This window comes from Phocoena sinus, chromosome 3 (assembly GCF_008692025.1).
Source record: "Phocoena sinus isolate mPhoSin1 chromosome 3, mPhoSin1.pri, whole genome shotgun sequence".
In the NCBI taxonomy this organism is placed as follows: domain Eukaryota; kingdom Metazoa; phylum Chordata; class Mammalia; order Artiodactyla; family Phocoenidae; genus Phocoena; species Phocoena sinus.
Genome location: NC_045765.1, coordinates 109,694,614 through 109,707,747, shown reverse-complemented (window position 1 = coordinate 109,707,747; position 13,134 = coordinate 109,694,614). Strand labels below are relative to the sequence as shown.

Sequence of the window (13,134 nt, the reverse complement as noted above, 5' to 3'; positions counted from 1 at the left end):
AATGTATAACAGGGTGACTATAGTTGATAACACTGTACTGTATAGTTGAAATTTGCTAAGAGTGTAGAACTTAAATGTTCTCAGCCAGAAAAATGGGGAGATAAACATGTGAGGTGATGCATATGTTAATTAACTCAATGGGGGGATCCCTTCACAATATCAACGTATATCAAATCGTCACATTATACACTTTAAATGTCTTGCAATTTTATTTGTCAGTTATACCTCAGTAAAGCTGAAAAAATACAAATGTAGATGTGTCTCTGAGCTGTGTTTCTCCAACTTAGGACAACTGCAAGTATGTGCCGAATTCCGGCCAAGAGGATGCAGACGGAGATGGCCTTGGAGATGCTTGTGACGAGGATGCTGATGGAGATGGGATCCTGAATGAGCAGGCAGGTACCTGCTTTGCTGGGAGGGCCTATGAATTGCCACGTACCAGGGATGGTGGAAGAAAGGCCGTGAAGTCAACTATTTATATTAATCATCCCGACTGTCTGTTTCCATGCCTGCGTTCCCATGGCACTGCAGTTTTTTATTCTAAGATTCTGAAATGTTTATAAAACTGATGAACTTGGGCCTCCTGAGTTGCGACATCTCATGCCAGTCGGGGGAAGGTTGGCTGGCGTCCACCGCAGGACCAGGCACACAGTGGGGATTCACTAAAAGTCAGAGTTAATGTCGGTCTTTTGATCCTTTAGGACAACTGTGTCCTGACTCACAATGTGGACCAGAGGAACAGTGACAAAGATATGTTTGGGGATGCCTGTGATAACTGCCGGAATGTCCTAAATAATGACCAGAAGGACACTGACGGGGATGGAAAAGGAGATGCCTGCGATGACGACATGGATGGAGATGGTGGGTGTGTCTTGCTTAGTCTTTTACTTGGGACTCATTTGTCCTTTTTCCCCTTGTTCTCTCTTAGGAGCAGGAATAGAATGACTGACTCTGAGGGCCTTTCCACTCCCGGGGGTTCCACATGGCCTGTGCCTGGCGGCCCCAAGGCCCACTTGTTTCCGTGGAAGAAGAACCCTGGTGTTCTGGGAACTCTACATCATTGCCAGAAACTGTAGGAATCCCTTCGAGCAGTGTCTTGTCAGGGATGTGACTGTGTAGGGCATCTGTCTTCCCAGACTGCAGCTTTCCTCCCTCCCCACCATCCTTCTCATGCATAAGGGTCCTGGAAGTGGAGGATTGAGGTAGAGGGGCTGAGCAGTGTCATGGGCTGCAGCCCTGGGTCAGGCTCCTCCTGCAGAGACTCAGGCATTTCCCAGGAGCCTGGGAAGAGCTGTCAGGCAGGGCGGCTACATCACCCAGCTCCAGGGTCCACTGAAGGGGCCTCGTATTGTGGTCTGTGTGAATAGCACCTCTGGAGCACAACTCTGGAGCCCCACAGGCCGTGAGGGAGGACGTTTGTTCCTGTATAGCTTCCGTAACATATAGGTGACTATCATCAAAGTATAGGCTGGATCCGATGGTTTCTGAAAAACACATCACAACACAGGACATTGAAGGAATTTCCTTTTAGAAATACACTACACCCACCACTAACCAACACACACCCCACACTCCAGACTATTCACATGTCTCTAAAACACGATCCCACCTTCTATAAGCCTGACTGATGGTAAACCAGCTCAGCGAAACAAACAAAAAACGCCCCGAGTTGTAGCATTTGCCAGTTTCCATTATGTAAATACCACTCCCACCATCACTGGTTCTAAGGTACCAAGAGGAGATGACATGACTGAACGGGAAGCTGGGGAGAAATGGGTATGACTGGCCTGACTCCAGCACACCACTGCCTGAGCCCCGGGGCCCTTGTCATAGCTCACACACCCGTGAGGTCCTCCCTCTCCAGGGTCGGCCCACCTAGCCCTCATGACCCCCTCATCTGGTTGCAGTGATAGCCCTTGATACCTTCAACAGATTCTAACTCAGTGGATAAATGCCTTCGGTCATTCTTCTTTTAAGTCTCCCAGAATCCATCCTTTGACATTACCTCCAGGTAACTGCTGGAAAAGGTATGGCTCTCTGAGGATGGCCCAGGCAGACATTACCTACTGTGTGCCATGTGCTGGCCTGATCTCTACAGCACCTGGAAGTCTGTGCTCCGGACCTTTCTGTGATGTTCACCTGACTCAGGGAAGCACTCCTTTCTCATAGGAATAAAAAACATCCTGGACAACTGCCAGAAAGTTCCCAACCGTGATCAACAGGACAAAGATGGTGATGGCGTGGGGGATGCCTGTGACAGCTGTCCTGATGTCAGCAACCCTAACCAGGTTAGTAGGATCCAGGGGCATCCAAACTCTAGGCTGAACTGCCCAGTGCAGAGACTCATGTAAGACACGTGTCTGGAGGAACCCAGCCAAGCCCGCCAGGCCGGTTCTTTGCTGTTGTCTTATACCTAACAGCAGAGGTGGTGAAATTGTATACTTAAGCCTGGAGGTGATGGGGAGAACATTACAGGAGATCTGAGGCCTTCTGGACTAATCTCACAGGCTGTGAAGTCCCTGTGAGGTTAGGAATAGGAGTTTTTGGGGTTTCCTAAAATTTATTTGGCTGCACTGGGTCTTAGTTGCAGCACGTGGGCTCTTCGTTGCTGTGTGCGGGATCTTTAGTTGCAGCATGCAGGATCTAGTTCCCTGACCAGGGATCGAACCCGGGCTCCCTGCATTGGGAGCACATGCTGGACCACTGGGGAAGTCCCAGTAATAGTTTAATGATGCCCAAAACAAGTTGGGTTTTTTTGCTGAAAGGAAAATGCAATGTGGCAGTTAACCATTGGGAGCCCCATGTCCCTTTCATCCCCAGATCCCAACAACAGCCTATGTATGGACATTTCAGATTGGGATCAGTCAGCGATGTGCTGTTTCCCTTCTCTCTCCTCCTTCCTGTCTGGATAATTGGATGTGATGTGTCACTTATTTTTAAAGCCCTGAGAGAGGGGCGTCATTATTGCCCTCTGACTCACTCCCATTCTGGCTCAATTCCAAAATGCAGAAGCAAAGCAAAATCTGTTTGCCTTGTCCCCGTGCCTGTGGCTGGCTCCCTTCCGACCCGTGCCAGAGTGCCACGTCTCCACCTGCCACCATGCTGCCCCAGCGCCCTTCTCCAATCAGCTCATCTGGTGTGTAGGCAGCCCATCCTTGGAGCTTGATATTTTGGAAGGCTTTTTTGAAAATTCAGCATTGTGCCTACACCAATATGGTGTTGTCCTTTTGCAGTTTGCACCACCCCAATTCCAGAAAAATAATTCCTGAGATCCAGTGATGATGGGCTGGGTCTGCCTTCTCTGGAACATTCTGTGCAGGCCCAGGGGTAAATAACACGTTTTGTTCTCTTTGCAGTCTGATGTGGATAACGATCTGGTTGGGGACTCCTGTGACACCAATCAGGACAGGTATGGCGTGTTTCCCAGCTGCACAGGGCTGATGAAAATTCCAGAGAAAGTTTTCTCTTTCAGAGCTCTCCGTTGCTACCATGCTTTGGGATCTCTCTGGGCAGATTGAGTTGCTGGAGGGACAATAGCCCTGTCTTTGGTCAGGGTCACTGCACCTCCATGAATGGGGGACTTGACGGTACCAGGAGGGGCCACTAGGCACTCAGGCAACTGAGACTCTATCACAGGAGAGGCGGTGTAGCATCATGCTTTAGAGCTGGGCTCTGGAGCGACACAGCTAGATATAAATCCCAGCTCCTCCACTTACACATCAGCTTACCTTAGGCAAGTTACCTCATCTCTCTGTGCCTCCATTTTCTCATCTGTGAAATGGGGATGGAAATGGAACGTAGCTCTTAGGACTATTGTGAAAGTTGAGTTAATTTATGGAAAGGACATATTACAGTTTCTGTTGCATAGACGTTAGCCCTTTTGCTGTTGTATTCTTTCAGCTCAGGAAAGCTTCATCATCATCCCAAAATAGAGAGCTGTCAGTGTGCTGAGGGAATCACTGTTATTTCATTGTCCTTGGAATTTTTTCTTTCAGTTTTCTTTATTTGGGTGGAGTTGTTCTATGCAAATGAATGTTGTCAGCCCTTCTAGCCCCACATGGATGGAGTCCTACGTTAAGACACAGGGCTGGATCAGATGCTATAGGAACATCAAAAATGTAGGCATGGCCAGCTCTGCCCTAGAGGTACCTGCCGTCCAAGACTCTAAACCCTTTCCTCTCTGTAGGGAATCATAGGGGCAGCAGGACAGGGGTGAGAGAGGGAAAGGAGTCTAAAAGGCAAAGCAGGAAGAAACACAGCTGCCCTTCTCAACCTCTTCTCCGAGGCTTCCCTGCAGGCAGCAGCTCCCAAGCCCAACCTTGCTCAAGGACAGCTCCTGTCAAGTCCTTGTGCTCCGTGTCCTTGATGCACAGTACATGTCAGCTAAGTGAACGTCAACAGACTTCTCAGTCTCTGAGTCTCAATTTCTTCATCTGCAAAGTAGAGAGAATTAAATGCCAAGTGATGGTAAAAAAGAAAGATAATGTAGGTAAAGCTCCTACCGACAGTGCTGGCCCTCAGATGAGCTGCAGAAAATGGTAACTGAGGTATTAGTGTTATCACAGCATGAGGAAAGGAGAGGCAAGTTGGAGACAGTTTGACATAGGATGTCTCCGTTTTTGAGGGGAAGATGCGACTGGTACCCTGACAACGTCCCTCAATAATGTACATCAAGAATGTTCCCTGTTGTAGGTCATCCTGTGCTCTCGGTGCCATCTAAGTGATTTCTAAAATAGCCTGTCCCACCAGCCTCTAGATTTTCTGCCTAAAATAACTCATTCCACTACATTTTAATTCCCACAAACTTGAGGACAGAAACTGCTTGGTTTTGCATAAAAATGTTCAGGGCTATATGGAATGGCTGCTAATGGAAATAGCTCAATCTTATGATTTGGAAAGCAGCCCTGCCACATGCCCAGGAATTCCACTGTTGGAGTTGTGTCACCTTCTGCCTGTCAGGGTTGACCTCACTTTCTCTGGGACCCATCTGGGAAGCATTGGCCTGAAGGGCAAGGACTGGCCCCTGGCTTCCCTTCCTTGTCCCACTGTGGACAGCATGGGGCAGTTGCTGGTCCAGGACGAGCTGTGGGTGGCGCCCGTGAAAGGAGTACCTGCTCAAATCCAGGGTAGCCGTGGGAGGCCTCCATCAACTCAGGGAAGCCTGGGGACAGGGCAGACTCATCCTCAGGTGGCCGTTAGGCCTGGAAAGAAGGAATGTCAGGTGGGCAGAGAACGAGGGTTCTGAGAAGTGCGTGAGCCCGGCCTACGTGCTCAGTTCTTGGGAAGGGCGGCCCTGCTGTTCCTGCCCTTCTCCCTGTGCATTCCCGTCTGACGCTTCTCAGGCTTCCTGGCCGGGCATGGTGAAGAGTCACAGAAAAGGAAACACCTTAGGGCTTCCCAAGAGCCAGGCACTTAGAAGTGTTTTTCTTATATTAAAACGTAACATGCAAAATTCTAATCACTTAATCATTCAATCTTCTAACAACCCTGTGAGGTGGGCTGTTATTATTCCCATGGTACAGGGGAGGATGCTGAGCCGTAGAGGGGTAAGTGTCACGTCCGGGGCCCGATGCTGGTACGCAGCTGAGCCAGGACTCACAGCGGGCAGTGAGTCCACTGCCCCTCACTTTGTTCCCCTCCCACTTTCTCTGTCGGGGGTCACAGTCGTGCCCGGGGACTGAAAGGAGCATCTGGTCACCAAATCACAGAAATAGGCCCTTATTTTGAATAGAAAATGATCTACTTGTTTCAACAGGTTGGAGAAGTGGGAAATGATCTCTGAGGCCCATAAGGCAGCGTCATCTAAGGACCTGTGGGGGTGATAAAAGACCAAGCCTGGTTAAGACCCCAAACCCAAACTCTCCCTCCTGAGAACTGGACTCTTCGCGTCCTCTGCTGAACTGGGACGCAAACCCCCTCTCCCTTCTCCCACAGTGATGGAGACGGGCACCAGGACAGTACAGACAACTGCCCCACTGTCATAAACAGTGCCCAGCTGGACACTGATAAGGATGGAATTGGTGACGAGTGTGATGACGATGACGACAATGACGGCATCCCAGACCTGGTGCCCCCTGGACCAGACAACTGCCGGCTGGTCCCCAACCCTGCCCAGGAGGACAGCAACAGTAAGTGGGCTCAGCCCCGGGCTCCCTTCAGCCAGGCACAGGGTGGCCCACCTCTGCCAGGGCCCCAGCTTCTCTGAGCAGCCACAGCTTGTGTGGACAGTAGACATCTGCTAGACACCAGTCTCCAACTGTCAGATAAGAGCTGCTTCCGCGCAGCCCGAGGAGGAGACCACACGGGGCAGGGAAGCAGCCACGTGCTGTTTGGGGCTTGGAGAGCTGATTCACCATCTTGCTCGTGCCTTTCACCAGAGTCACAGGGCAGGAGCGGGATGGAGGGGAGGGCACCGCAGCGCTGCGTGATGCCTGATGCCAGCAGGGGCCAAGCTGTTAAGGAAAGGTATGCACAGAGCCAGAAATGAGACAGCAGAGGGGTGAGGACACACGGTGGTGTGTTGGTGAGGGCATGCCCATCCCAGTATGCACATTCAAATTTTAATACCAGCTGTCGGCTGGACAAAAGACACTGAGCTATATTCAGCCTAAGGATCACTGTAAATTCTTCTTAGATTTTGGTGACCATAATTTCCCTGCTTTTTATGCATCATAGTCCAGAAAGTACTGTAGACATTTGCTTTTGGAAGGTCAGGCTTAAGATCCACCAGTTGGGGCTTCCCTGGTGGCGCGGTGGTTGAGAGTCCGCCTGCCGATGCAGGGGACACGGGTTCGTGCCCCGGTCCGGGAAGATCCCACATGCCGCGGAGCGGCTGGGCCCGTGAGCCATGGCCGCTGAGCCTGTGCATCGGAGCCTGTGCTCCGCAACGGGAGAGGCCACAACAGTGGGAGGCCCGCGTACCGCAAAAAAAAAAAAAAAAAAAAAAAAAATCCACCAGTTGGTGAAACCCCTGTCCTAGAGGACAGCCAGGGTTTCCTGTCAGGTCAACATTGAAGTGTACTTTTTTTTTTAAGGTTTTTTTTTTTTTTTGATGTGGACCATTTTTAAAGTCTTTATTGAATTTGTTACAATATTGCTTCTGTTTTTTATTTTGGTTTTTTGGCTGCGAGGCATGTGGGATCCTAGCTCCCCAACCAGGGATCGAACCCGCACGCCCTGCATTGGAAGATGTAGTCTGAACCACGGGACCACCAGGGAAGTCCCTTGTCAGGTCATCTTTGGACAGTTGCCCTCCACTCTGTCCCTAGGAAGTCCTTTTGATCACCTGCAGTGGGGTTCACTCACCTGCAGTGGGGTTCACCAACCCACCATGAGGACCACGGGGCCGGCTCAGACACGGCTGATTCCAGGACTCCTCGCTCCACGTGGAGCTGGGTCTTGGGCTCTCTCTGCTCCTTGCCCAGCCCCCCTCTGTCACGGAGCGGGTGGCTTGAGGGTAGTAGGCATTACTGAACTGATCCCCTCCTCCTCCACCCCCGCAGGCGACGGCGTGGGGGACATCTGCGAGACAGACTTCGACCACGACCAGGTCATCGATCGGATCGACGTGTGCCCGGAGAACGCAGAGGTCACCCTGACCGACTTCAGGGCCTATCAGACGGTGGTCCTGGACCCTGAAGGGGACGCCCAGATCGATCCCAATTGGGTGGTCCTGAACAAGGTGAGGGTCATGCGGTTGGCACCGGCTCAGCGTTGCCTCTCAACACAGGCCCTTCTGAGAGTAGTTGGGTAAATTTTGAGGGTGCCGACCTCCAGCCAGGTACTGTTCCACGTCGTGTTTGTTCCTCTCAACAGCCCTGTGACAGAGCTCTTTCGTTAGCCTCGTTTTACAGATGAGCTCAAGTGTTACAAAGCTTGAATGATTACTCATGGTAGCACTGCAGTTAAGCAGCTAAGATTGCTGGACTTGGGACCGAGGCAGTCTGACCCTAGAGCCATGCTTCTAATCTCCGCAGTAGATGCTCCGGTGTGTCCTCCTCCCCGTGGACCTGAAGAAGACAGGCACAGAGAGGCTTCGTAGGTTTTCCAGTGTCACCCAGGAGGTCACATTCATTAGAAGCATATGTTCCCTAATTGTTTATTGACTCAGCCTAAGTGACAGTTTTAGCAAAACTATTTCTACTTAGCTTTGAGGGTTTTTTGTTTTTTTTTCTAAGGGTACGCTTTCTTTGAGCACACAACAAGGTAGAGCAGTTCCTCAGATAATGAAATCTTTACATGGAGGTCTGAGGTTCTGGGCTTCTCTGAGATTATTCTACCCGCTCCAAGGTTAATCTTAACCCCTTCAACTCTCTCGGCAGGGCATGGAGATCGTGCAGACCATGAACAGCGATCCAGGCCTGGCAGTGGGTACGTCCAGGGCCTCATCACCACTGGTACAGAATTCACTCTTTCAAGCTGGTGTGGCTTGTCTGTTTTTCTCATCTATTTTGATCTTTACAGGGTACACGGCTTTTAATGGAGTGGACTTCGAAGGGACCTTCCACGTCAACACCCAGACGGACGATGACTATGCTGGCTTTATCTTTGGTTACCAAGACAGTTCCAGCTTCTATGTGGTCATGTGGAAGCAGACAGAGCAGACGTACTGGCAGGCCACCCCGTTCCGAGCTGTTGCAGAACCTGGCATTCAGCTCAAGGTACTCATCTCCCTTTCCTCTGGGCCCTTCACCCACCTTTTAAATTCTGTGTTCTCCCATATGGCATTTATCCATCTAAGGAATTGATGCATTCGTGCCAGCATTCAAGTTAGGGAACACTGGAGCCCATCCAGGACCTTGCCTTCACTCCTGCGTACAAGCTACATGCTTCCCTCTGGGTGACTGATGGTGAGAATGTCAGCCCCAGTAGGGGCCCAAGAGGTGGGGAGGATTTGGAGGTGCAGCTTCAGGCACACTCTTTTGGAAACTGGTATTGTGTCTCCTCGATGGGGCCAGCTTTGTACAGGAGGGCTAGGAGGCTACCTCTGTTACTCCTGCTGGGAGGAAAGGCACACTTCAGAGCCCTCACTGGCCAAATGTGGGGAGCAATGGATTTTCAGCAGGAAAAACATGGGCTGGGTTAGTGGAATACTGGCCAGTGCGGCTTACTGAAAGGCTGGGGGGAGCATCGCAGTAGAAATGGCACTTAAGTGTTTATGCTTTGTGTCCAGATCCAAAGCCACCAGATTGTAACCGTGAATTCCCACCCCGTCACCACCCCAGGGATGGAGGGTGCGGGAAGGGCGGTCTGTGTGTTCTAAGACCTCACTCGTGTCGTCCAGGCCGTTAAGTCTAAGACGGGTCCGGGGGAGCATCTCCGCAACTCCCTGTGGCATACCGGGGACACCAGCGACCAGGTCAGGCTGCTGTGGAAGGACTCCAGGAACGTGGGCTGGAAGGACAAGGTGTCCTACCGCTGGTTCCTGCAGCACCGGCCCCAGGTGGGCTACATCAGGTAGGTGCAGCGCCCCCTCCTCACCGTGCACTTGAAGTAAAGCGCATCCTCCTTCTGCATCACAGAGCCTCCGCTTCCCTGAGCCGAGGGTCCCCGAGGACACGCTGGGACCTCAGGCTCCCAGAAAAGAGGTGGGAGGACGACACCTGGCTCAGACTGACTGCCTGGATGGTAGGGCCAAACTGGCAGTAGAAGGACCTTCTGTGGGGGAGGCCTTGGTACCGGGGCACCAGAACGGGGATTCCCCTCTGCCATGCTGACCCGTGTGAGGTGAGACGTGTACTGACTCTCCCATCCGCATCCCCATGTGGTCCCTCTATCATCACTTACCCACCAACATTTCACGCTGCAGCGAGTCCCTCACGGTCTGATAAACTCCACGAGGGCAGCACCCATGTCATTTTATCTTGGTCTCCCCAGTGCCTGACACAGTGATGGCGTGTCCCACCCTCGGCATGAACTGGCCCTCATGTGAGCCGATGTAATCTCCCTTATTTCCCTGTAGGACTATTTAAAAAACAACTGTTCTCAGAAGCTAGGATGCCTTAGCACTACATCTTTGAAATTTAGTCGGTGTACTTTTCTCTCTCATTCCTCAAACTTACAGATCAACACCCATGCCAGCTTATGTAGCACTTTTAGGAAGGGTGCTGATTGCTTTCTGCTGACTGGGAGCAAGGAAGCTGCTGAGTGGAAAAAAGCGAATCATGAGGGCTAGTTCATATTTTGTCCTTCTTTGAGACATTACATCAAATGTAATCTGTCTCACAGTAAGATGACCATGTTCTCAGCCCTATTAAGCTTAATGCCCCTTTTTTATGACATATTTTGAGATGCCCCCTCTGTGTCCCAAAATAAAATCATAGAAAATATAACCTACCTGCACATATTATTTTAAAGAGTCAATCTGATCCCTAATAGAGAAATAATAATTTATAACAAAATCGTGTAAATACTTGGACACAACCACAGCCAACACAAAATGAGACAGACACTGCCACCTGTGCCTAGAATCACGGCAGAGACGATGTCCTACTACAGATTGGTGTGTTGTAGACACAACAGTGGTAATGTGACTTTCTAAAATGGTGAACAGCTACAGAGAAGGACAAATATTGTACGACATCGCTTACATGTGGAACCTAAAAGGTACAAATGAACTGATTCACAAAACAGAAGTAGAGTCACATGTAGAAAACAATCTATGGTTACGGGGGGGCAGGGAAGGGAAAAATTAGGATAAATTAGGAGGTTGGGATTGACATATACACACTACTGTATATAAAATGCATAACTAATAAGGACCTACTGTATAGCACAGGGAACTCAATATTCTGTAATGGCCCATGTGGGAATAGAATCTAAAACAGTGGATATATGTATATGTATAACTGATTCACTTTGCTGGACAGCAGAAAGTAACACAACATTGTAAGTCAACTATACGCCAATAAAATAAGTAAATAGTAAACAGCTTAATTGTTAAACAAGACGAAGTACAGCTGACCTTTGAGCAATTCAGGGGATCAGTTCCAGGACCCCGCCAGGGATAAAGATCTGCAGATGCTCCAGTCCCATAGTCGGCCTTCTGTATCAGCGGCTCAGTATCTGCAGAGTCAACCACCTGGAGATCACATAGTAAAGTAGTATTTGGGAAAAATCCACATATAAGTGGACACATGCAGTTCAAGCCTATGTTGTTTCAGGGTCGACTGTACACAGGTTTTCAATTTACCCTGGAAAATCAGTCAATACCAGTGCAAAAACTACTTGATGTTCACAAGTGAGAGAGTTAGGTTCTAAGCCCAGATGACAGTCTCTTCACCTACCCAAGGGTCTGGAGGAGCACCCCAAAAGTGTCTGGATGCAGGACAAGTTTTGATTTTTCTCTCCAGGGCCGTGTGAGCCACCCAGCACCCCTGGCCTCTGTCACTAAATGCCACAGTGACAGCTCAAAATGCTCCCACAAATGTCTCAAACCCTGCTTAGGGAGTGCCGTCCCTCCCGAGGAGAATCATTGCTCTGGGATTCCACCAAGTGTTATCAGTTCGACCTAGAGAAAAGCAGTGGTTTTCAAGCATGAGGTCTGGACAAGGTAACTCACTGGACAGTGAAGTCACAAAGCCTCTTGGTCCTGAGGCGTATTGTGATTTCTCTTTAACTCATCAGCGAGTACCCAGCGAGTTGAACTCGGTGCCCAGCATCGTGCTAGGCCTTTGGAGAGACGGAAGAGGGGAGACGTGGACAGGTGGTCCCTGACCTCATGGAGCTTCCGGTCTCGTAGGGAAAGGGGAACACGGGAGCACGATCCAGGTCTGTGAAAAGTGGAGTATGAAACAGCAAAGACGCAGGTGGATAAGAAGTGGGACCCCTAGGTCTCATGACAGGCGCTTCCACCAACCTTGGTTGGAGACCCGCTCATGGAGACCCGCTCTGGCTGTGTTGTCCTCAGGGTGCAGTTTTATGAAGGCTCCGAGTTGGTGGCTGACTCGGGGGTCACCATAGACACCACCATGCGTGGAGGCCGGCTCGGCGTGTTCTGCTTCTCCCAGGAGAACATCATTTGGTCCAACCTCAAATATCGCTGCAATGGTAACGTACATTCTTGTCACTGCATGCTATTACTACTATAAAAAAATCAAAGAATACCACCCTCTTGTATAGCACACATCCCTTCCAGGAGCCACAAGCTCATGCCACATATTCCCGAAACCTGAGAATCCCTGTGTCATCCAAGTAAGAGGTAGATCTCATTTTTCCTATTTGATAGATGAGGAAATTGAGCCCCAGAGAATTAAACTGCTTGGCTTAGGACGTGGGTTCAGTGAGAGATTCAGGCAGGTTTAATTGACAGGCACCCTTCATTTTCATACAGCTCACACATAATCATAAACTCAAAAAATCCATTCTGCGTGCAAATTTTCTTGAGGCCTGTGAATGAGCATTCCTGGGCTTTAAGCCAACAATTTGCAAAGCAGCCGGCGGTAGAAAATGGCTGCCGCGGGTGTGGCGTGAAGTGGTGTCTTTGAGGGCCTGCTGGGTGGGCTGACAGCAACCCCTACAGGATGCCTCCCAGCGTGAGATGCACCAGGATGCGGGCTGGAGAGAGCCTTCCTAATCCCTCTGTGCCTGTTCTCCTTTGCAGACACCATCCCAGAGGACTTCCAAGAATTTCAAACCCAGAATTTCGATCGCCTGGATAACTAAACCAAAGAAACAATCCGTGACTGCTTTTCCAGACACTGAAACCACATCTTTTTTAACCTCCTACAACTTTCTTTATATACACTGTGGCTTTCTTTTGCCCACCCAAATATACCAAACTTTTTATATGAATGTAGCAATAAAGAAGAGAATTTCTAAAAACTGTGTTACCCAGATATCACTTGCACGGGGCTCAGGCTTTGATGATGTGTGTGCCGTTCTCTGTGGTGTCCACGTGCAACAGTCAAAAGGCTCAGGCCAGAGGTCTCATCTTCCGTCTCTCCAGTTAGCTTCACACAAGCCTCACAGTTCCGTGCTCACCTCAGCAGCCTCCTTATTCTGGGTAAGAAGCCTCAGAAACACTGCTGAGGGACACTTTTCCTATGAAGACTTTTCCTGACCCATCCTGGGGCAGATTTGTCCACTTCCTTCTGTTACCCTCCCCACCTCACACACACGCCTTCTGCCCAGACT

General features: G+C 50.1%; 1 protein-coding gene across 1 annotated transcript in view; it reads left to right on the top strand.

Moving 5' to 3' along the window:
• THBS4 (thrombospondin 4) overlaps window positions 1-12,822 on the top strand; it is a 49,975-nt gene extending 37,153 nt beyond the window's left edge. Inside the window, exons 12-22 of the mRNA XM_032628969.1 lie at window positions 288-395; window positions 702-861; window positions 2,170-2,288; window positions 3,357-3,409; window positions 5,935-6,128; window positions 7,503-7,681; window positions 8,322-8,370; window positions 8,464-8,660; window positions 9,284-9,456; window positions 11,909-12,048; window positions 12,602-12,822. Coding sequence (XP_032484860.1) covers window positions 288-395; window positions 702-861; window positions 2,170-2,288; window positions 3,357-3,409; window positions 5,935-6,128; window positions 7,503-7,681; window positions 8,322-8,370; window positions 8,464-8,660; window positions 9,284-9,456; window positions 11,909-12,048; window positions 12,602-12,663 — 1,434 coding nt within the window. The 3' untranslated portion in view covers window positions 12,664-12,822. The remainder of the gene's footprint in view (window positions 1-287; window positions 396-701; window positions 862-2,169; window positions 2,289-3,356; window positions 3,410-5,934; window positions 6,129-7,502; window positions 7,682-8,321; window positions 8,371-8,463; window positions 8,661-9,283; window positions 9,457-11,908; window positions 12,049-12,601) is intronic.
• Window positions 12,823-13,134: the final 312 nt, after the last annotated feature.